Genomic DNA, 26,099 nt, shown 5'->3' on the forward strand with positions numbered 1-26,099 from the left:
TTCGAATAAAACATGTTCTTAAAATTCATGCTGAAATTATTTTAAAGGAAAAAAATAAAAAAGGGAGAGGGAGGAAAAGAGAGACAGGTAGCATGGCAATGTCATTTGTGGCTCCAAAGCAAAAGATACTAATTCCTAATACAGTCCACAATTTGAATTGATGTATGTTTTGATCCTAAACATTTGCACCAGGTTATTTATGCAAGACATCCATTTTATGATCATAACATTCAAAAAAAGACAAAAACATAACAGAATGAAACTATTTTATGACACTAGAAAGCCAAATCTAGAGTATGTTTAAAGATATTTTACTTTCTATGTTAGGAACTTAAAAGAGTTTCCATTAACATGTTAACTCAGAACTCCTCAATCTTTGAAGTATTTATCATTATAATCATTATCATTTATCATTGTAATAATTACAATTATTGGAATTTACCATTATAATGTATTTAATGTATTTATAACATCTCAGAACTGAATTTCCCAAAGGTCAGAACTGAATGTCAGTCCACCAAATCTAAGGTTAGTATCCAAACAATTGGGTCACTCTTCCTCTTATTTTACTTTTTGGTTTTCCAAATCATTAGTGAAAAGCAGAGAATTAAAATTTAAAACAAATTGCTATATATATGCTGTGTTTTAAGTACCACAAACCTGTCTGCAGCCACCATTTTTAGATTTGAAGTACTATTTCCCCCTCAGTTCAAATTTGACAAACAAGAAAGCACATAAGGAGGATGAGAAGAAGAAATGCAAACATTAAGCTTTGGCAAGCATGTTTGTGATTTTGTATTTTTTAAGTTTTGTATTAAGCACTGCATAATCACTGACTCCATTCACTGAGCCTACGAGAGTTGAAATATATCAACTGTTCTTGGTATTTTCTGCGTGAACTAAAGGTACAGATGCATTAAAGACACTCCAAACATTAAACTCCTCAGCTCCAGTATGTTGGATTTGTATGTCGGACAGTATGTTATCTTCTGGTAATAAAATAATAAGCAGTATTACTACCATCACTACACCCAGAAATTTTTATTTTGGATTAGTGCTGAATTTTAGGAGATGCTGCAAAAGTGAAGATAGACTGCAAGTTCCTCAGGAATCAGTGTAAAACCAGGGGATGGAAGAGTATATAGAGGATGGAAGACAGAGGATGGAAAAGTATACAGAAAGAAAGAACGAACATCTTGCCCCCTTCCAGCTAATCATACTTCACTTCCTCAGGTGCCCAAAACTTAAAAAGATAGAAATTAAAACCCTTGCCATTATTCTTGTCTGCAGTTTTCTATGAACAAGGTGCTCTGTAATCTATATCCTAGTTGCTTCAGCCACTCAACCTAAGCAAAATTTAATCAACAGGGCTGCTGAGCAGTAAATTAGGAGGATACCTAAGTCTGTTCCCCTGAGATCTTTGGATAATAAGGGCCCTAAAAGAACCAAAGAAATTAAGAAGCAGTAAAAAATTATTTTGAAATGGTATGCCTAGAGTTTCTATGCTTACTTGTCTGTTAGTAAATGCAAGGAATAAAGAGCATGCAAATAGAACCTATGTTGTTTATTCTTTCTGCCTATTTTTTCACATAATCCCTGCCTCTTCCCCCAAATCTGCCTAATATAGACCTTTTCTCTACTTTTTTTCATATTCTCTTGGAGTTAATGAGCCCTCTGCTGATAGATACCCTCTACTAAACAGGGGGAAAGAGTTTACATTCCCCAGAAGAAAATTAAGAGATGTATAATATCAATAAAATTTTCTTCCTTTTGATAGATTTTACTCTATAAATTCTCAGTTCTTGAGATTAACTGACAACAGTAATCAAGAGCTTGAACAGAAGTGCTTAGTTGCCAGTGATGAAACAGCATTCCCAAATATTTATAAGAAAAGAAGAGCACTCTATGTATGGAGTTCCCACAAGAATATTTTTCTATAAAATTAACAAATCAACTCTGTGATTTAAAATATCAGATCTTCCAAAGGAATTCTCAAAAGCCAAACGCAAAAAAATATTTTGTAGGAGCACAAGAGGTTGGACTACTATCTTGTCCCCTATCAAGAAGCCAAAAAAATAAAGTATATTTTATTCAGAGTGACATTCATAAAGGTAGGTTTTGTTTTAGAAACAAAGGACCTAAAGGTAGGAGAGGGGTATAAAAATCCAAAGTCAAGAAAAGACTTGTTCACAATAACAATTTGAGACTACTAAGTGACAACAAGACACCTATGCCAAGTATTTAAAAAAGCCAACGTTACTCAGGAACAGCATGAAGTTAGCCAGGCTGACTTACACAGCATACATTTATCTCATAATTTTTATGAATGAATAATTAAAAATATGTAATTTTGTATCACAGTTTGGGAATGCACATTTTTAAAAAGTATACTTCAAAAAGTATTAGATATGTTTGAAAATAAACATTTTCTCTTGATAGTGTGTGTATGTGTGTATGTGTGTATGTGTGTATATATATATATATATACATATAAAAAAATTATATTACCTAAAGAATATATGAATTTGGTTTTAAGAACTTATATTCATCCACTGGGAGTGGCACATTTGATTGATACCTATCAATGTAGAATAACACTGACACTGACAGGGAATGAAATAATTTTATTAATGTCAATATGTAGTTGCATTATAAATACCTATGAATTGGGTATCTACACTAACCAATATATGTACATATACTATTTTCAAATTTGAAGTGTTTTATGCTGTGTAGGTGAAACTACTTATTTCTGGCTTACTTATGTTGACCTGAAATACCTACTGGTATTTGATAAAGGTACTGTGACAACAATTCATGGCTGTGTCAGTACAGCAACGCATAACAGTAAAACCACTCTGCACTGTCAAATATACACATAAAATCTACATAGACTAAGTGTGAAGCTGCTGTTTAATTTACTTTATAGCAAAACCCAGAAGTAACACTGAAGATCAGGCTTGTCATTATGCCAAATGTTGTATAAACAAGGCTTGATTTAATGCTCATTGAATTAAATGGAAAAAAAATCTCATGCTTTAACACAGATATAGACATGGTTCTTTTTCTAAAGACTCTACATCTAAAGTGTGGTAATCCCCAAGTGTGTACAATTCTTATATATGTATTTCCAGTTTTAAAATAACCATAAATACTATGAACTTACAAGTGACTATAAGTAAGTATAGATATAAAAGCACTCATTGTTCTTATTAAGTTATACTTAGTGGGCTGATACATCATGGAAGAAAAAAATATATATATGAAATTCAAATATCTTATGGATCAATTCAGAAAAGGGAATTCCATTTGTAAGGGAGGATAGGTAAAACAATACAAAACAAAACACTGATTTGCCTAAAAGTTGCCTTACATTAATATTTAATTCATGTGGCTCAAAGGGCTTAGTAATTTTATAAAGGTCTTTATTATTTGCAATAGAATTTTTCAGCTTGTAATCACATGAAAAATGTAATAATTTAAGTAGAGTAAAATTTTTTTGTTAAGCCAACACATATTCAAGAGTATTCAGTGCCATGGAAATTGAACTGAATTAATTATATTGATTTTGAACCAATTATAGTTACAATGGCACAATATTTCTCTTTATGCAGAGAAGGTTTGAATGATTTTCCTCACTGAATGAAGAAATCAGAGCTGAAAAAGGAAAAAATTGGCTTTGACTTCTGTTCTTTAGTAGAACCATTTTGTTTTGAACTTTACTTAAATTATTTTTTCGAACAAGAAAATGAACAAAATAAAAAACCCAATTCCATTATTGAACACAATTTCATCTTTCCTAAGGCTAGGTGAAGATTATCATATTATTCTTACAGTAATTGTGCTTAAATTCTTAGTTTCATTCTTACTAAACTTTTAAGCTACAGTCCCTACAAAGCTCCCTAGTTCACTGACATATCTATATCTCTGTCATCTATACCTACATCTATATAATCTATCTCTATCTATCTCTATCTATATAGACAATACAGATACAACTTGTTTGAAAAGGAGGGAATGAGTTAAATACCATGATAATTTTGAATAGGTGATTTTGCCTCATGTTCGTTCTGTTTATATTTGTAATAGCTTTCAGGACAGCCATAACTAATAAACTTAAAAGCATAATTTGTTTTATGTGTTGCTTTGAACAACAATGGACAACGACAATAGTTGTCCATTCCTAACTCTGCTTACGTGCAGCCAATTATGTAAGTTCCTGCCACTGGCACATGAACTCACAGAGCACTAAGGGCTGATCCAAAAAGGAGTGAAAGCACATGAAGTCCAATTAGGTAAGTAAACTCCCATTTGAGATTAAGGTACCTCAATAGCTAACCATATACTATTTATTCCAGAAGAAGGGAACAGACAATTGTACTAGAAGCTTTACAACCTTAGCCACTAAATTAGACTATTAAAATTGTATCACCTTACATGGGAATTCTTCTAAAAGATAGCAAAAATAGTATTTTACTGACCAAACCAAATAAGATTTTACTTTCACTGTAACTGTCACTGTCATGAAGAAGAACTAATAGCATTCCACTGTCAACTTTAAAAGTAACAAGAAAATGTCTGCTTTTTGGCTTATACCAGATAACTTGTTTTATAACAAAGATTCTAATAGAGTTTCTTTTTCATACAAAATATACCATTTTTTTACACAAAATAATCCAAGTGAAAAGGTCAACAGTCTTCTTTAAAACAGTTCAAGAAATGGAGAAGCATTAATTAATAATATTTACAGAGACTCTTTTAATTTAACTACAAAAGTGAGCACATAACATTATTTTGTTGCAGTAAGATTTTTCTCCTCTTCTTATCTGACAAGCTAAATACGTTGATTAAAAGCAGTTTGTTAGAGGTATACAGAGACTAGGAAAAGGTATATGTATCTGCAGTGAGAGTACAGAAGATATACATAAGTAAATACACAAACTTGTCTTTAACTTGCACCACTTTCAAATCTTTGAACTTCTCCATATTCTGGTTCAGTGAATGCATCAAGGGATACTAAAATTGGAGAATGTCTGAGCAGCATCATCATCCCCAAGGCTGCCTGGTCTCTGAACAGACTCTCCTTCAGCATTCTGGTTAGAAGAGGAGGAAAACAGGAGAAAAGAATGCAATGATGTAGCAAAATAGTTACTAAAACAAGAAATGTAATTTTCAGTGATATTTAAAAATCCTTAGTTCTACTTACCCTCTCCTGGATTCCAATCAGATTCTTCAGCTTTCACCTGACTAGACCCTGAATAACTACATCTCATAGTGCTCTGGATGCTCATCAATATTGTCTCCTTGTGCAAGTGTATTAATCATATAATGAAGTAAGGGGACTCTCCCCTACCATTTCTGTGATGAACAAACATATTCTTGATGGGAAGTCATAGAAGCATAAAATACTCTCATAGGGGAAATAAAATAAATCTCAAAGTAGCAATTAGCATGATGCATGGATAATACGCATGCTTAGTAATACAGTGAAATAGTAACTGTTTGTATAGAGGTATAAAAATAAAAATCCCTAGCAGCCATAATTTTGGAAGAATAAATTTTTAAAATTTATTCCAAATAGGTTTTCATAAATATTTCCATTTTCAATAAATAAAAGGAAAGATGTTGGAAAGAGATTTTCGAATACAGTGCACAGCACTCACATGGTATGATGACAGCCTATGCAATGTTTTAGCATATGTAGACCAGACTACAAGCAGAGTCTGACAAAACCTAAGCAAGCAGACCTGGCTAAGAGTCAGGAGTCACGCTTATTAAAGAGAACTCTCAGGGGTATCATGCAATCAGAGGTCACAATCGAGGCAACAGAAGCAATGTCACGATATCAGAGAAAGGGCCAATTCAGACCTGCTCCCTGACAGGCAGTGAGGTCAGGGCTCGTGGCAAATAACTGTATTAAAAGGGAATATTCTCCGCACACTTTTAGAACTGTCATCTGAACAAACAAAGCCAGGTCATCAGTAGGTTAAATCAGAACTTTCTGCCTTAGCTTCTTTTTTTTTTTTCTTTACAGTCATTACTAATTTCTTAATTACAAATGTACAACATCAGCTACTAAAGCAAATTCTCAGTAAATTCTACTTTGAAATATGTATTAGTGTTTAAAATACATTTTTTAATTGAATTCTATCTTTGACAAAAGATACCCTTATATGTTGGACGGTATGTTATCTTTTGGTAATAAAATAATAAGCAGTATTACTACCATCACTACACACAGAAATTTTTATTTTGGATTAGTGCTGAATTTTAGGAGATGCTGCAAAAGTGAAGATAGACTGCAAGTTCTGTCTTTGACAAAAGATATCCTTGTTCTCTTCATAAACTGAAAAATACCAAACTTGCTTCATATTAGAAAACAATAAGCATGCAAGTGCTTTAGAGAAATGACTTTCCACAGTCAATTTCTTAGTAAGCTTGATACTCAATCTGCATTTGGAAACCATTCAAAAAACTTAGTTGTTCATATTCTGCTTGTTTAATGATGATTGTGAAAATAAAGTAAATTCTTCTTTTGTCTGACTATTTGGATTTCTTTATCTGAATTGGTTTATCTACATAATTCTAAAAATGTAGTAATTTATGAAATTATAATCAAATATTGGATTATTTAACCCAACAATAAATCTGCAAAGGAAAAATTATTCTGCATTGTCATGTAAATAAAATTTTTTGAAAAATATTATCTCTGTATGCAATCTTAGGAATCTGAGAAAAATATATTTAATATATATACACATTCTATACATACATATATCTATAAATAACTAGAAAATACAGTATTTCCACCTTAGTCCAGAGTTAAATGCATGGTACATTTTTTCTGTGACAATTTGAAAATATCAATTCAGTGTTCTGTTATAAATCTTTTTTTTTTAACACATAAGCCAGAAAAAATAAATGCATTGTATACATCAAAGCTGCACAAAACTACAGATTTGACAAAACTGCTAAAATGTTTGTGTATTGTGCATGGTAAAAGTTGAACTGTAAAGTTATGAAGCTGGAAGATGCACATTATAGAAATACACAGCTTGTCATAGAACTTGCAAAGATATTACTACATGATTGTACTTTTTTATTATATGTGGGTCGCTTGTAAGAACTCCTACAATCCCTTGTAAAATCTTCCAAATCTACCATGCTTGCCGTCTATTTTTATAGATCACATGAAACTTGTAAAAGGTATACAACTTTGCCACAAGAGTTTGTATCAAACAACACAGAATTTTCGATAACTAGATTATCGAAATATAGGAGTAGACTCCAATTCTGGAGTCTTTTCTTAATGTTTTGCTTGAAAAATGTTGCACATTACCAAAATAAATCATGTTATACAGCTGATCCACAACTTTCTTAGTTATAGAAAAAGACTTAAATGCGTGTTCAGTATTAAAAACATTGTCACATGAAAACAACCTTTTTGGAATGCTATAGCTCTCTGACCTCGTAATTCTTCATAACACCATAGTTCCCTTTACAGAATAGAAAAACAAGAATTTTGTTATAAGAAACTTTAATTGATTACACTTTCAAATCAATGAAATGCTCTGGGGTTAAAGCCTTCCTTTAATCCACCTTTAACAGTACTTCAGAAGATAAAATAGGCAGAGGCATTGCTACTAAAATGCATAGCTATATGAAACTTCTTAAACCGTAGTATCATGTTGTCCTACTGTAACAAGAGTTGCACCTATACATGTTTCTAAGAATTTATCATATTCCTTGTTCATAGCTCCATACAAAATGGAAGTACTTTTGCAAGATGAATATTTATGCAATGCAACATTCATGATCCTCCTCTGGACACAGCCTATAAACTTAACTTTCTGTGGCCTATGTTAAAATACCATGCGCATACCAATATGAGTTTAATGCTGGAAATATTCACTTTGGAAAATGCTTTGAATATATCTGAAAATGCAATTTTAATGACCTCTTCATGAATAATTGTTTTATGAAGTATAAAAAGAGTACTGTTGTATTTGGATATTGTTTAGTAAAAGCAAAAAAAATAAACAAACCACCCCAATACTGCCTACAGGTCCAAGGCATCCAAACAGATGACAACATATTTAACAATTACTTTTAACTAGACTTACTAAATCCAAGTGTTGTAACACTTTATTTTAGAGGAATTTAGCCAAACCAATTCTCCCTCACCCCCTCCAATGAGATCCATTTGGATTTAACTTGTTGCTAAAATTATCTGTCTTTTGCACTCTAAGACCTGGGTCACAACCTTACTTAGGGACAGGAAATAGTTATCAGGTCACTGAATGGTCAAATGAAAAAGGATTTGAAATGCTTCGGTAGTCAGGGGTCTATTCATCCAAAATGATTGCCTGATGTAGTATAAAATGCTGTGGATCTGAATGTGGAGTCAACTTATTTATGCACACATTGGCTGAAATACAGATGATACCTTGCCTGGTTCTTGGACCTAAAGTGCCAAGGAAAGTAGGAAAAAAGAGAAGGAAAATCTCAGAAGATGCAAATCAACCTTTGTGAACTGCTGTGTTATGTTATTCAACAACAGCATAAACTTGTCCTCAACCACTGATGAAGTTTTATGTGAAATCTCATTCCTACTGTAATCATCACTGGGCAGTCTTTAGCTAAAATAGCAGTAAGTTTTTTTTTTTTTTTCCTAGTGTGGAGTTCATTTTAGTTAAAAGATAAACTATTATGATGTGGAAAGCACAGGTAATAGCTTACATGTTGTATAAAATCCAAGTTTTAAAAGTTTGTTGGAACAATTTGACACAAAATTCATTGTCATATTATATCAGAGACCACATTTAAGTCCGATACACTAATAAAGTCCACGTGATGTCATTGCAAATTACGACCGTTTATAAAACCACAGAGACAGATAAACAGATAACACACAAGCAGGTGAAATATGCAGTCAAAATCAGAATCCTTTAACAGTAGAATACAGGACCCTTGAAGACTAGAACCACAGTAAGACTTTATAATATGAAGTTGGAATATATCTATGGTAAGTACCTCCAGTTCAGGAACTTCAGACAAATAGAAATGTTGTTAAAAACAAAAAAAAATTGAACATGAAAAGCCAGAATATTAATAAAGATGTCATATGTCTAGATCATTTATAAATATTCAGACACTGATGTGCACCACATGAATGCACATAAATGATGTTTTACGTATTTATTTTTAAACTTATACTACAGTTTCAGGATTGCTTCATTCCACGAACATTGAAAAAATCCTACATTATCATTGATGGACAGGGGACTAGAAAATTAGGCACAGATTTTATTTTTTAGTTTTATTTTATAATAAGAAACTGGGCCACTAAAACTATGTAACTGAAGCTCGAGTGCGTGCACTGTAAGGCCCCTGCAGTCTTTTACAACTTTTCAGCGTACCGCTGTTGTGAACTGGGTTTGCACTCTGCCAGCAGAGCAGCTCTGACCCATGGAGAGCACTCCTTCAGATCAACACTGCCTCAGGCTTTACTGCTTTCTCCAAGAAGTCTTACATTTCAGGCATCAAGTTGAATTTCTTCTGGAGATGATTAACCCAAACCCATGACAGATTTTTTCCAAGATATCCAACTCCTTATGTTTATTTTATCCTGGCTCTTTTTGGATGTACTGGACACAAGTAACCTACTCATTTTACATGTTAAAGGGCTGGTGGAGAGCCATTAATTCCTTAAAATGAGAAAATATTTCAATGCGAGAGCTCTGTTGTGTGAGCTCACACTAGATAATAAGAAACAAAGCCATAGAATTCTGATTTTAAGAGACAGATTCTCCTCCACACTGCAGGTTTCTGTAATGCATTTTCATCACATTTCAGGACAGATCTTACATTCTCTGGAAATGTATTATTCTGTCATTTTCACCAGTGCAATATGGTTTGGAAACTGCTTCTGCCATAATCTGGCATACAAATTTAAAGCCTGGGAGATATTTAATAATTACATTTACTGTAAACATTGCAATACTTTAGTAGAATTGCAGGAATGCCAAATTTAGAATGTGGTTATTAATGCTTTTCAGACCACAGCTAAATAAAAGATGACTTAATTTAGAAATGGATGTTTACAAACAATGTGTGCATCCTGGGAGCTGGTGCCATTTATAATTTTTCATTGAAAATAGCTAATTTATTAAAGATGAAAACAGCTAACACACAACTCTTAGCTACAGCTCAATGTATTTTTAACTGCCCTTAAATAACAAATAAAAAAGTATTATCAATTTTACAGCATATAAAAAGGTTAATCATAATGTTTCATTCTCAGTGCTTTCTCTCAACTCTCAAGCAGAGGTATTTAAAACCACCAGTGATTTGAATCAACATAAATGCTATTTAATTACTACATATACTTTTTCATCAATGTGCTCATATTGAGTAATACAGAAAACCTAAGAAATTATGTTTGTCATTATGTAAAAATATTTTAATGAGTTTACATAATTAACTCAAAGACAATCCTAAATTACCAGTTTCCAAAGTCCAGCTTTCATTTTAAATTAGCACTAGTTATAAGAAAATGTAAAAAATCCTTGCAACATTTTTCATTTGAGAATACCAGGAGCTTCAAAATTGTGAACTATTGGAAAGCTGGAGAATAGACACAGATCATTCCTGTTTACCAAAAATCATTCTATTAAATTTAAATGGATTCTTGATATTTGTTTTCCAATCTTGTGATGTAATCACAAGATCATTTTACCTCTTATTCTAGTTCCAATATGAAATATAAATGTTATTTTTACTGACAATTTGAAGAGAAATGAATAAATATTTCCATAATTAAAAGCCACCTGAAATAGCATAATCTATTTATTACCAAATTTGTATTGGTGAAATCTGTCTTAACATTATACTCATTACATTTTCAACTTTTTACAGGTTAGTCAATGAGCATAGGATGTCAGGAAATACAGTATTGCCAATTAGAAACTACACATTCCCAGACTACAGTAAACGCATCTTAACAATATAATCCAATGCAACTAATATAGCTGAACTTCCTGGAAGTGGTTACTGTGCACACTCCTGGGTAAAGTCAAGTTATATTGTTTTCACTTCTTTGAACTATATAGTATACACGTGCCATGGATAGACACAAATATGACTAAAAATAAATGTATTATAGTGGTAATAGATCACTTAATCTACAAAATTCATTAGAATATAGTGTCTGAAATTCTGAGAAACTGCAAGTGAATCATATCCAAATAATACAGAACTTGCATGGCTTTAACTAGACTCCCAATTAATTTCTACTGCGCTTTTCCAACTTGCTCTGTGGATTGGAATCCAGCTTCCTGAACAGAAATTACTTGGATGACCCACCAAAATTGTTGAGGCAGATGGATTACAGAGGACCTCATATGATCTATAGTGTTTTCAATGCTTGTAGCAGAACAATGTGCTAGGCCTGGGAGCTCCTTTAGCTTTGTGTTGCTGTATCAGGACAAAACAGTCTCACTCTTGGTTGACAGAGTAGGTAGGAACTTCTGTGTAAATGGAATTACTGAAACTAACACACAACTGATGTACTTTGTCTAAAATATTCTAGATTTTTCTAGATTATTTTATGCTAGATCAATGTCTAAAATAGCCTCCACACAACTAGATGAGAAGCAGTCATAAAGATGTCTAAAAATATACTTCACCCCATAATAGAACACAATGAAAATTATTTGCATTCCTTTAAACTTTCCCAAAATGTTGATACCTTTAAACTGTCACCACCCATAAAATATACTAAAATCTCCCCAAATATTCATCAGAATAGTTAGCTGACATATTTTGTTTCTCAGCTAATTAGTGCTAACTGACACTCAACAACCTTGCTGAAAGCATAACCCAATCATACTGAAAGAAGCAGCATATAACACGCAATCCAGGAAATGTCCAACAAATCATCAGATGTGAAAGCACATCAAGTTAGGCTTTCATTCACCTTCAGGTTTTTGATCAGGCCATAGTTTCTTAAGAAAAGCAGGAAAGCTCATATAAAGCACAGTAAATGCACATTTACTTTTGCGTATTCTGTGGCACACTTTATAGTCTACTTAAGTTAATGTAATGATATGCAACTATGATCTGAAAATATTATTTATTTAAATAATATTTTTCACTAATCTGTATTATACAATGACTACATGCATTAAAATAATTTCAAAGAAAGTGAAACAGTATCTTGACAGAAAGCATTAAGATAACAAAATACAGCTATATGTTGATATTGCAAATGACACCAAAGAGTAAATGTTCATAATTTACTTTCCTTTTTAAATATATGAAAAAAAAGCAGATAAAACCTATGCTTAACATACATATTGATCCATATACCTATTTACACTTACAGTGTATGTATATGTGTGTTTATACACTCAGGTATTGTATGTATACATACTCATACAGATGTATATACACACATGTACACACAGAACACATATAATTTCATTCCCTTTCCCCATGCCTTTACATATTGCTTGTATTTTTAAATGGTAAGTTCTTGCCTGTAGGCAAGACGATGTTCCCCCATATTGTTTATGAAGCCTGTAATACAGAGGGGTTTGTCTCTAACTTCTGTGTGCTATTGTGATACAAATGTGAAATAATGGTTCTCCAAAAGGGAATCATTATAAAGTCAGTGAATAAAGTATGATGACTCTCCTAAAAGTTAATAAAAATTTATGACATTACTCAAACTTTGAAAGATGTATTTTCATTTATATCTGTCCACCAAATCATTATGTTATGATACATATGTCAAATTAAGAGCTATGTGAGTTGTCCCATGGGATCAAAGCTATGCACAAGTTTTGAAAGTTGGATGTCTACATTTATTTTACATATCAGTTCTTTGCAACTGTTGTAACAGAGTGGTCTTCTTAAAATTAGGTCCTCAACCCCATTTTACAAAACTTCAAATAAACTTGTAGATTCAGACTAATTTTTTTCATGTATAGCTACTATTTTCTCAGAAAACAGATTTCAAATGAGAAATAAGTAAGAGATTTAAAACTAGAGCTCCTGTACATATAGTTTTTAAAGAAAAATATAAGAATAAAATACATAATCAGCATACTGTCAGCAAACAGATTGCCTGTTTAAAATCTTCCATGAAGCATCACTGTAACTTAGGTTTAATAATTTGTAATAACTAAGACTTGGAGAAGGGAAAGTTATAGTTTTCACAGAGTATGAAAACAAGAAGAATTAAAAAAAAAACCCAAAACTGTTTAAACAGTAATCGTCTACACTTAAAGCCAAGAAAGATGAGTATTAGATCAACTATGTCCTCACTGTGTTGCTTTCTACATGGTACATCATATAACACTGTCAGCCTGATGCAGTAGCTTGTACAAGAAGGCAAATTATGGCAGAACATAATCCTTAACTCAGCAATGATTTGTTTTAATTATCTCAGGAGAAGATAACATTATTTAAGTGCAAGGTTTTTCCTTTATGTTCAGTGAACTCATTTTCAGAAAAAATTCCTGGTTTTCACTTGCTATATTCTAAATTGTCCAAAAAAGGTTTACCATTCAATAATCTTTAAAACAATAAACATAAGAAACCACTACTGGTACATATAAAACAATAGTTATATTTACAACTGATACTTTAACCAACTCATTACTCAGGATAAAGTAAATATAAATATGATAGCTACTGTTTAATTAAGGCATATGGATACTTTACATACAAGAGTCAGATATTAAGCTCATTCCCTTTCACCCTCTATTTCCTTCTAATTATTTTATACCTCTTACTTTTTATTCCGTGTTTTTTTCCATTAGGCCATTTTTACTGCTTTAAACATAAACTAAAGAAACAATGAAGACTCAAGACATTCATCATACATTTTAACTGGATTACCTCCTACATATTCACTACCATGATGTGTTCCAGTTTGAAAAGCTAAAACTGTTCTAATTGTTTCACTTCCGAGGGCATCCCCTTTCAAAAGTAGTGATTCTGTTATTTAACAGATAACACATGTGTACTTGCTATTGATGTTATGGTTTCTCCCCCCATTTTCACTTTAAAGAAATAAAGCAGGAATATTTAGAATGCATGTTTTTTTTTTCTTTTTTGGAGATTATTTAGTGGTTTATGAAGGAGACGGACTGGAGTTCAAAATCTCTACCAGAACACTGACTACCAGTCTATGAAGGGAAGACCTTGAAATGAGGAAGTTTATCTCCACCAAATAAAGGGCTGGTCTGTGTTCTCTTGATTTGGAATATGGTGTCCACAAGATTTATGGATACAGAGTGAAAACATTTCAACTTCCTGTTACAAAAAGAACTCCCATCACAGAGCAGACCCAAAGCAAGCTATTCCACGCAAAAGAGGAAGAAATAGTCAAAAGGTGAGAGGGTAAACGGGAGACAAACTTTTCTGTAAGTGAGGGAAGAAGTGACTGACAACACAATTTTGTGAAATCATCGTGCAGGTGCTTTGGTTTGTAGTAGATAACATATGAAGTGGCATCCAAATTCTAAATTAAGAGCTCTGAATTCTGATCGTATCTCACTTACATAAGTAAAAGCTCAGCATTCTAATTCATAATCTAGCATTTTCTAGCCATCCCATCTGAAGTGCCAGTGACTTAAGCGGAAGGATAATTTTATATTCTGGTCAATCAGAATGGTACTGCTTGTCTTCCTGAAGGCTCAGGAGGGCCAGAAGCACCCAGAAGCACCCAGTAAAAGCCTGCTGAACAAAATCTCAGTTTATTAGCTGGCCAAAGGAGCATAACTATCCTTGAAATGAAAGATAAAGTTCAAGAGTACCACTAATTTCAGTGCTTGCCTTTTGATATCTAATATGCTACTGTTCCTTCTCTCCATATGTCCAAAAAGCAATTCAGTGACATTCAGAATAGATACAATGGCTTCCTAAAATGAAGGGAAATATTCCCAGGCAGGAATAAATAAACCAGTGACAGGAAAGCTAGGCTAAACCTACATTGATTTTAGGGTGCTGATCCTGGGATCAAGCTTGTCTCTTTGACACAGATCTGAACATTCGCACTACCACTTGCAGGCTTCAGGCACCCGCAGTGTTTTGCAGGCAGTCTACCCACCTTGTTTCTTCTGCATATGCCAGAGGAACTGTTATGATACACAGGAAATGCTAAATCAGGCACTGTATATGTAGTCTGTCTCTATTATAGGTAAATTCATGCTTGGATCCAAAGCAAACCACAGTGCAACCTTATTTTTCTCCTTCATAACACCCCTAGAATTCTTTCAAACCAATTTGAGCATTGGCTCGTGAATGTAAGGCAAATTTGGACTTGCATATAGCCAGGTTAATTGACAACTGCAGTTCAGTTATACTTGGATCTCTTGCAGACTTGTCTCGGACAGGTTCTAACTTTTATTCCCGTTCACTGAAGGTTAATATAGTATTATTATTTTCTTTTACTAAATGAGATTGGGACTAAATGAGATACCATATGGCTTTTGACTTCTTTGAGAAAGGTAAAATGACAAAGGTGACAATTATCTGATCACAGTTTAGAGATGCAAACAGACCCAAAACATTCTAAAAACAATGCCTCTGCAGATGCTCAGCTTCTTAAAATGAAGTTCCTTTTTTTTTTTTTTTTTAAATAAGACTTGGCCTTATTCTAATTTTACTAATTTCAAGGAGAGTTTTACCATTAATTCCAGCAGTAAAAGAAATAGATCAATATTTAAAGGCCTTTGGAAAGTCTATCTTATATTTACATGGTGAAATTTCTTTCTTCGTCTTCTGTCAAAAGGTAAACTTTTAGGGAATGCTTATGAAAGTGGCTTCTTCTTTAAAAAACCTTAATGATCTTCAGGAATCAATAGGTAGCTTGAGAAAAGATGACTATGAGACGGAAAATTTGAAATGGCATTTCATTCATAAAAATTAATTCTAGTGCTTTCTATTTTATATCTCTGTGATTTGCTCTGGTGTTCTTAAAAGTATGTTAATTAAATAGGTACCAGTTCACTATGAATTAATCTGTAAAGGCACTCCCCGCCCTCCCCCCGAATGAATTGAAACTGAAACGCTTCACTGCTGTAATTTGAGATACGCTGAAACAGCTAAGAACCTTAAACTCCTGCCTTCTTCCATTTCTGCATTTTGCTTTATATTTCAAGTACGCTAGCTGAAAAGATATTACGAGATATATATGTATACATGCATAAAGATATAGTGAAATTCATGTTCATACCTTCAAAGTAACCAATATTTACAGGCTGTGTCTTCCTTGGTGGTTTCACAGGGAGATGTTTATTTTCATTGTTTTTGAACAACGCCAGGCGCACAGCTGGGTCTAGACGACAAGAACAAGTTAAAATCAAAGGTCAGACCTGTCTCATTCATTCCTTCAAGCAGTTTTTCACCTTTTAGCCATTTAATAAATGAAAAATCTTTAAAAGTAGATTATATATTCACAAAAAGTTATCCTTTCCAAAATAAAGCAAAATAAATACAGTGCAGCCGAGAAGCAAATTCACTATTTTTCAGGATTTTAATACCAGTCATCTTTTTGCTAGCACATCTAAAGAAAAAATAAATTCTACAGCATGAATTTGCACAAAATATTTTAAAAAATCTGCTTTTAAAGCTTGAAATTTTATCATAATTAACTGAATATATGCAGACCACTGTTTCTAAAAGCTTTGATTCAAAAGTATTCAGTAGTCTAAATGAAGCTATTTATGCCTTATAAATGGTATTATTAAGTATTAGGTATTATTTATGTTAACAAGAAGCAGCTTATTTTCTGAAGCTAAACTTGAAGATAATAAGCTAACACTTTAGCACATCCTGTCCTAATTGAAGTTGACTCCAGAAATCTACAGTCATTTGCATGCCAAAGTACAAAATCTTAATTAGTTTCATAACTGTTATTTTGAAAACTTTGTAAAGAATCAAAGATGAACACACAACTGTATATAAATCCAGATAATATGTTTTCCTAGACTGGCAAAAAAAAAAAAATTAACAAAAGCTAAACTGCTGCAAAACTTCAGATAAGGCAGAAAAAGAGAGTCTTGTGGATTATTTATTATGGGAAGGAAAAAATGTTTGTTTGAAGTCAGAGGAAAGTATGAATTTAAAGGAAACAGTGTTAGAAAGAAGGCAAAAATTTTATGCACAGTGCAGAATAAATCAGTCAGTCATGAAAAAAAGAAAATAAAAAGAGGATTTGGAAGAATGTAGAGACAAAAGCAGACATACAATGGGAAGCAAAAGTATATAGATTTTGTAGGTTTGACACTGAACATGGTGACACGAGTGACAGAAAACTAAAGGGAAAAAACAAAGAAATAGGATTCATGTGGTTAAAAGATGAAGACAATTGCACAAGCAGACGAATACAGACTCAGGAAAATCTGAGAGACAAGGAAGCAGAAGAGGGTTGTCTACGAAGGTGATTACAAACTGTCAAAAGAAGTAGAAATTATTAACAATAAAGAGTGAAAACAGCAACAGAACTTAGCAAGAAAGTAAACATGGTAAAGAAAGGATCTAAATTTTTACAAAGAGTGCAAGTGTAGCAAAAATGAGTATGTGAAACACTGCCAGAACAGATAGAACAGGAAAATAAAGGAGATGGGAAGACTGAAAGAGCGTTCAGACTGAATAAGTGTACAGTAATAATTATGTCTGGTTCTTCATTCTGAGCCTGTTAACTGGATGACCTTGTAGCAGATCACTGGTGCTTATTGAGGGAGTTTGTAAGAGCATCAATAATCCTGCAGCAAAATAAATAGCTTTGTTTGTTTGTTACCTTATCTATTGAAATAAAGGATCAGAATGCTCTATGAAGTCAGTGGGCAGTTTCTTATCAAGTTTAACAGTAACTTAGAAAGTTAGTTTTGAACAGACCCATATGTTTGCTCTAGACACTTCAGTTAAAAAGCAGTAAAGATGAAGGGATCCTAAAAGTTCCAACTTTTCTCGGAGAATGCTCTTCTGACACAAATAATGAAGACGCAGCCAAAATGTATCTTTACCTTACAAGCCCAGGTAAGATCTCTAATGGGGTCTGGAGTGGAGATATTCATTGACAAACACTCCAAAAAGTTTACAGTATTCTTGGTCAGTCCACACTGCAGTAACTTTAGGTTGACAGGCTGCTCTTGACGGTGCTAACCTCTCAGAAAGCAGCAAACATGATTAATCAAAGAATCGTGGAAAATACAGATGGAAGTCAGTTAGCCCATTCCTTCTTCCCAAGGCAGGTTCATCAATATCTTACACTTTCTGTTATCTACAGTTCTCCAAGAGACGCTGCTTCATCTTGTATAATGATTACAGCTTCCAGATTCACCCAGAGGTTATAAGAGATTAAAGTCATTTCACCCCACTTTTACTAACTACCTCAGATATAAGTTCAGTGGAATGACTCAGAAAGCACAGCAAAGATTGATTAGATTCATTAGTTTTAAGGCAGATTATTAGAATGATTCAGATAACTGAATTACCTTTTTCATAAATCAGATTACTGGGCTTATAGTTTTTTTAGCATTCACTTTGGGTAGATGGACAAAGTAAATCTATTTTGGCATGCCTCCCTACTCAAAATACATTTTTAGTAACCTAGTGTTTGTCAGGGTAGTAAATATTTGGGGCAGTAACCTGATGATTTGTGATAAAATATCTTGAAATAAAAATACTTTTATATCAAAAGTTCTTTTCTCTGCAATTTTAAATGACAGAAGTTATTACAAACATTTTAACTGAAGTATAACTTTTGATTATATTTTCTATTTTAGTAAGATTAAATACATAGCCATATGAGCAACATACACAGAAAGGCAGAAAATAAAAATTTTCTGTAAAATTTTCCAACACTAACCAGCGTTGATAAAAGACTCCTAAGTTAAACAACTAGTTACGATAACATCAAAGACAGTATCTTTCTTCAAAAGAAGATCAAAGACAATGTGTAAAAATTGATTAAAATCTCAAAAGACAAAATGTGATTTCCAAGCTGTATTTCTGATTTTCTTAAGACTATTCCTGCAATAGCATACTGTTTTCCTAAGGTGGTCTAGAAAAATTGTTCCAAAATGCTTTAAAAATGCCATCTTTCCTTAATACAGCCTCATACTCAATTTTATGAAAACTCTGAACAGTCCAAAGTTAAACTATATTGAGAATATTTGTGTGAAATCACAAGAAATTATTAGTACCACCAATATTTTTCAAACATTTATTTATGCACAAGGATATTGGTATTAAAGAAGGTCCATGAACTGGGAAGAGAGGGGAATGATGGAAATTGTTCTTCTAAGAGATTTCTATCAGATGATTTACTTTTGAGTCTTTGCAAAATAACTTAAATAATCTACAGGGATTTAACGCAGTGCCAGACTACTTGAATTTGTACCTACCTGGATCACCTCCACCATTGCATACAGCTCTTTTGTTATTAAAAATGAGTTTTTATCTAGTCCCAAATGTAGGCAATATTACACAGATTACTTTATAACACTAGTGCTTTTCAGTCTCTGACAGAGATGGGGAAATGAACCGCATGTATGCTTTGATGACAAACAATCAAATGTTTTAAATTTCACACAGAGAACTGTGAAAGAGTCCAATAGTTCAAAATCATACAAATATCTTCCTGGATTCTGGCACACTCATTTAAATGTGGTTTATTAGATGATGATCTGTGCTGGCAATCTAGAAACCAGGGAGGTAATTTAATGCACATTGCTTGGCAGATACCAAACATAGAAGATAAGTTGGACAAACATTGTCCAAATGTTATAGAAACAATATGGAAGGAGTAGTTACTGTTTGATCTGGCACCACATTTGTTAAACAACTTCTTGATAATATGTGAAACTGAAAAAATTAGAAGTTTGTCATTCATTGTTGTGCAATAACTGTAATTGGAAAAAGATGCATCTGTGCCAACTTTGAAGAGTTGATAAATCAAAGCAGCACAATTAACAGATGAATATGTATAAGATTATTCAGTTTGTAAATTATCGGGAAGAAAGACCACACTTTGTTCCAAATCAGACAGCAATTAGCACAATGGGATTCTCATCCATGGTTGGAGCTCCTAGATGATACTGAAAAACACAACATCTACAAAAGCATCATTCTCTCCACTGCTACGAAAATATCGATTGTCATTTAATTAATGGGTAATAATGAGTAACAATGTCCTCCAGATTTTCATTCTGACTGTTGTTAATTCAACAAATTTACGCTGTACAGTCAGATCATGTGTTTTGGAGTGGTTAGAGTTTTTTTTTTTTTGTACTAGTATTGCATTGCTGTCTTAACTTCTAAACTAGAAACAAAAATTTTTGATGATCTCTATGAAATATCTTCATCATTGTGCTCTGATTCTAGGAGTCAAGTCTCACACCAGTCACTTTTTGTGGTTTTGTTTTGTTTTGTTTTTTAACCTGTGCGGCAGCAAGAATTATCATCTCATGTTGTCAGTCACTGACAAAAACCTTTTCCTTTGGAGAGGGAATGGTTAAGCAAGAAGTAATAAAACAGGGTAGAAGAGGCAAGCTGAAAACAAGACAAGGCCTCCAGCCATCTTAAAAGTAAAAGAAATTAACTTTCAGAGGCTAATATCAAATCCAAAGAACCAATGAAATTCAAAGTTAAGCAAGAAATTCTGTACTCTTGTGATATCTTTAGGAAGCTAGCAATGTTATGAGTCACAGACCCTTAAGTCTTAAGCACAGTGAGGTGTGTTAATATCTGCTGTGTTTAGATTTTTAATTAGAATTTGTATAGAATTTTATGCATCCATAATAAACAGGAATATTTTTGACATTATGCCAGTTTTACTTGGCTGCAAAATTCCTGGTCTCTTGCCCACACTTTTCATATTATCTTACTGTACAGTAAAAATAGTTGAAGTAGACACAGCATACATTTGGTATGGTTAAAACACAGGCCACAACTTTATTTAACTACATAAACAAGCATACATAACCGTAATGGATTAGTGCATAACAGGCCTTAAGGCTATTAGCTGGTGGGACTGGCTTACTGCAATATAAGCCTTGCCTGAATCACTCCCCATTTTAAGATTAGGCTACTTTAAGCTCTTCCTTGTAACACAAACCACAGGATTCAGCGCACTTGCTAGTATTTTCCACATTTTTTTCACTATTGAAAAGGTACATGGCCAGACATATGAGGTAAGATACTTCTCAGTTACTTTTACATTTCTACAGTTTAGACTGTACTTCAGCCAGTCACTCTAGGTTCTGTATACAGGCGATGGAGAACAAATATAAATGATTTTACAGTGAGATTCAAGTAGCCTGTTTTTGAATTCTATTTTAGGAGAAAATTAATAGCATTTAAGATGCATATTTCTTTCCATAAAGGAAAGCAGATGACTAAGCTCAGATGTAGTCTTCTGTAGTTAACCCATTGTATCCATCACTGTTGCACTAAGGAAAGATGAATGATTCAGATGGGAAATGAAAAGGAATAAATTCCCACACCTGAGGATGTTAGGAATCCAAGTTGTTCATGACTGTCCAATCCAAGTTCCAATTCAGCAAACATCCAGACATATTAAAGAGGAACTGTAAAACTCTCTGAGCGGAGGCTGATTTTACACTTTGTACTTGTGAATTTCAGGCCCTAGGCAAAGAAATTTGTTGACACTTGGAAGCAGACAGCACATTCTGACAGACCGTATGCAACCTACAACTACACTAACTTAAAATTATTTTAGTGTAGTTAGCATACCTTTAACAATTTTCAATCAGGGAGCTATGAAGGAAACAGCTGCAATTATAACACTGAAGAACTGGAAATTAAAGAGAGAAAACACAAATAATAGCAATAGAAAGAAAACCTAGAAGATTTAATATGAAGTTTCAATAAGTACTGGATGGACGAAGCTCATCTCAGAGGAGACAGAGTTGATATAATGCTAGTTTCTAGGGAAACGTAAAGAGAAAAGGATGATGTTGATATCTACATATTCAGATGAATTTTCTGCCTCTCAATATTAAAAAAAAAAAAAAAAAAGACTCTTTTACTGAATTCCTGCTTCAGTAAAAGGTTAAACTAATAGCTATGGCCTAAGATTGGGAACCAAATCCGTCCCTGTCTCTGTCTCTCCAGTAAGAGTGGAATTGCTGAAAGTATTCTAACATGAGCTGTACCACACAGAGATCCAAGGCCTCCTGGATCTGGTTACAGTTTCCTGATCTGGGACTGGCTAGCCCCAGGATATGGTATATCTACTCTAATTTAAGCACTGTAAAGTCCCTCTGTTCCACCAGACCCTCAGCAAGACCCTGACTTGCTCTCCCCACTTGAAAGGAGGTAGTTCGTGTAAAACACAATTATAATTATGTGGAGGTTCTTCTCATATGTGGAATATTCCTTCAGGATCATTTTTAGTGCACCATATAACAGATGAGCTTTAGCATCAGTTCAAGATAAAAATACATATTTTAATTGATAATGTTCTGTTTGGTCCTTACTGACCAAACAAGGACTGGCTTTGCCAATGTGCTGTATAAGAAAGAATAGTTGCCTTGATAATCTTTGTATGGAAAATGGCTTGAGTGTGCAACATTTTCAGTCATATTTCTTGGTTCTGAAAACCAGAAAGTGATTTTAATGGCTGTCAGAGAACTCTGTACAGGAAAATTATACATACAGGGCTTTTTTCTTTAGAAAGACAAAAAATTCCCTTACTGGGTAGTGTCAGAAAGAGAAAATTTGAACCTATAAAAACAGTGTGCAAAAGTTTTGTTAATTTTTTCTACAACAGTAAGATACTTTGAGAATTTTCCAAATGATACATTAAAAAAGCCCGACACACACATACCCTGTCGAATAATCTGAACAAACTGAATGTAAATACATCCAAAAAATCCATTAGAACTAGAACAAAAATAGGATAGCAAATCTGATACGCTCAATCAATCAAACATTTATGACTGGATTAATTACTACTAACATAGACCAGACAGCATATGGAGAAAAGATGATATAACCCAATAGGGTCTATTCATTAAAAATGATACATAGGCCACCAAGTGGAACACATGGCAAAAATCCAGCTGCACATCAGATATTTACAGTTATTTTTTAGGCAGTGTGGTAGAGCATGGTGGGAAGCTATCAAGGTTTAAATACAATCACTTTAACCTTCTGTTCATTCTTCCTTTTTTTTTGTAAAAAGAAAGCATGGCTTGTTAATTGTGTGTCTTTTTTTTTAAACTAGAGATCTTTTTTTTCATAATTAGTCTTAGGCACGATATTTAAGTGGAAAAAATATACCAAAAAACCCACTTAACTTTCTCTGTAGGCTGAATCCTTTTCCCTTTTCAAGAGCAAAATATCTTTGAATATTTTCAGTGCTTTTTAATACAGAAGAGGTTTACAAAGTTATACAAAAGAGGTAAATTAACTGTAGCTTCTAATAAAATCATAAATAAATCAACACTTAAAAAATTAAACATAAATACCGGTACATTTTCTAAAGACCACTTAGCATGATTATTAATTTACATTTAGATCCAATTCAGCCAGGATCTAACATGCTTAAACACTTCTTATATGAACACCATTATACTAACATGTTTATTAACCTATTACATTGACATTTGCATCAGCATACTGTATCAACAGCTGAGGATTCTGGGAAAGGTTCATTGACATAAGAAGTGTCTGAGAAAAACCAGAAGACAGTTACAGAGAAGTTACTTAGGCATAATTTATTTTCTCAATGAATATTAAATACAAAAAGCATGATTCATTTCATATGTATCACATGACATTTTCAGAAAGAGTTCTTGCACAGTTAATCAAGTTTGATGTAGAGATAGGAGTTACACAATGCAATTTTTTTTAAGGGAAAACTTTTAATCGTAGGAAGGGGAAACAAAAACAACCTGAGTAAGTCAATCATTCTAACCTGAGATTCCCTCAGCAAAAAAATATAAGAAGCACAAAATGCAGAAATATAAATTACACATCTACAAGAGGAGATACACGAACAAAAAGAAACAACATTTCCCTTTACTATATCTGTCGAATATTCCTTTTAATATCCACCAGAATGTTTTCTAAAATCTGAATATATTATCACTGAAACAAATCAATCTTCTTATGGTGATTTAACCTGTGAGTTGTTTTTACTGAATCATATTCCTCCTTTATTCATATTAATGTTTAATGTTATACAAGCAAACTTCATAAAAGGAGACACTCTATTTTAAGATATAGGAATAGAACTATTACATGTGATACAACCATTTTTATCTGTTGACTTACCTAAATTTTTATTACTAAATTTTTTGGGTTTCATTTTATGGGCCCTCTTCAGCATTAGCTGTGCAGTAGAAATGTCTTTAAAACCCCTAGGGAAAGAGAATAATTTATTACACATTTGACCTACATTATGTTACATCAACTGCATATTGCTGTATTTATGCACTTTTCAAAAAGAATACACATGTATAGAATTTCTTACGTAAGGTATTAAACGTTCTGAATTACACCGATACCTGCAACGTGTATCTTAAAGTTACAATATTGCAACTTATTGAGCTGGTGTCTCAGGCACTTGTAAAAGCAATTACAATAATTTTTACCTTGGTAGAAAAAAAAATACTTCAAAGGTTTTTTAAGTAAAGGGAAATTTTAATAAAGCAAGATATAAGAGACAACAATATTGAACCTATTCCTGTAAGTCACTATACAATAAAAATAGATAAGCTTAACATACCACTCTTCTGAAATTTTCTCTTCTTTTTCTGACCTGAATGAAAATTTCTTTTTTTCTTTCAAGTCAGAGAGCTGTGACATTGTTCCCTTCTCTGACCTGAAAACAAAGTATATAAGAGAGGTACTGAAAGGTAGGTAAATAAGGAAGGACCTGGGGTGACTGCTTTGCAACCTTTGTTACTTTCCGAGTTGTTTGTGCCTTTTGAAGCTTGGAAATAATACAAAAAAAGTCTATTTTAATACTCCAGGAAGGCTTTATCTTGGAGAGTAATAAAAGTCTGCCATCAATTTGAAATGTTTACATTTCAATTACTTGAAGCATATTTCAGTCCGTTCTCTTGAAAGGAATGCAGCTGTGTAAGAAATCCCTTTTAATCCTTATCTAGTCTTAGAAATCTCTATTTCAACATCTACATGTTATGATATATGTGCAAAAATATAAGTTTTATGATGTATAGATTCATACACACATACATAAATATATATGTATATTTTCTTATATAATATAATTCTGGTAGTTACTGAAAAAAATAATTCATTGAATTAAGTACATTTAGTTGTAACAACAAGTGAATACGTTTGAACTCCAGTAATAGCATAACAACCAACAGTTACAAAAACATCACAAAACAGCTCAGTTCCTCCTACTTTTGTTTTTTGTCATATCCAAATGAACTAAACTTAATGAAATATATATATTTGACTTACCTGCTATGAAAGTGAATACTTTCTGGTGAGCATGAATGTGGTCTGTCATCACACTGCCAAGCTTCATGTGGTGCCAATGGCAAACTAATTGAATGTTCACTGGAATTTGAAGACCTAGAATACTTCTAAATAAGAGAAAGAAAAAAAATATGATTGATGATTCCTCCAAGTTTGCCACAAACCCTGCAAATAGCTACTCAAAACCCTGAAATTATGCACATGACTAGCTTTTTGAGCATCCTTGAGACTATACATATGTCCAGGAGTTTAAAATGTGCAGGTAAACCTGAGAGGGCTTGCAGAGTCTATTCTTATAACAGAAAGGATTCTTAATAGGGATATGCCCATTACAGACCTTATCTTTAACTAAACGGCAAAAAGGTGGTCTGATTTATACTTACAAAGTCCCAATGAATTATATACTTACAAACCTCCTTTTTTTTAATTGTAGGAAATAAAAAGTTAGTAATAGTACGCTTGTAGCAAGGAGAAAAAAAACTACCAAAACAAAAAGCAAAAACTTCAAAGTTTACCAAATAACTAGCAGACATTACAGTTCAATGACCTTTAGTTGTTCTGAAAATATTCAGCTGTTGTCATACAATGCGGATCATAGTATT

General features: G+C 33.0%; 1 protein-coding gene across 1 annotated transcript in view; it reads right to left on the reverse strand.

Moving 5' to 3' along the window:
• LRRIQ1 (leucine rich repeats and IQ motif containing 1) overlaps nucleotides 1-26,099 on the reverse strand; it is a 125,547-nt gene that overhangs the window by 28,829 nt on the left and 70,619 nt on the right. The window contains exons 20-23 of the mRNA XM_067289916.1: nucleotides 25,480-25,601; nucleotides 24,773-24,868; nucleotides 24,319-24,404; nucleotides 16,247-16,348 (exon numbers count right to left, since the gene is read on the reverse strand). Coding sequence (XP_067146017.1) covers nucleotides 16,247-16,348; nucleotides 24,319-24,404; nucleotides 24,773-24,868; nucleotides 25,480-25,601 — 406 coding nt within the window. The remainder of the gene's footprint in view (nucleotides 1-16,246; nucleotides 16,349-24,318; nucleotides 24,405-24,772; nucleotides 24,869-25,479; nucleotides 25,602-26,099) is intronic.

The sequence above is a fragment of the Apteryx mantelli genome, chromosome 1 (genome assembly GCF_036417845.1).
Source record: "Apteryx mantelli isolate bAptMan1 chromosome 1, bAptMan1.hap1, whole genome shotgun sequence".
In the NCBI taxonomy this organism is placed as follows: Eukaryota; Metazoa; Chordata; class Aves; order Apterygiformes; family Apterygidae; genus Apteryx; species Apteryx mantelli.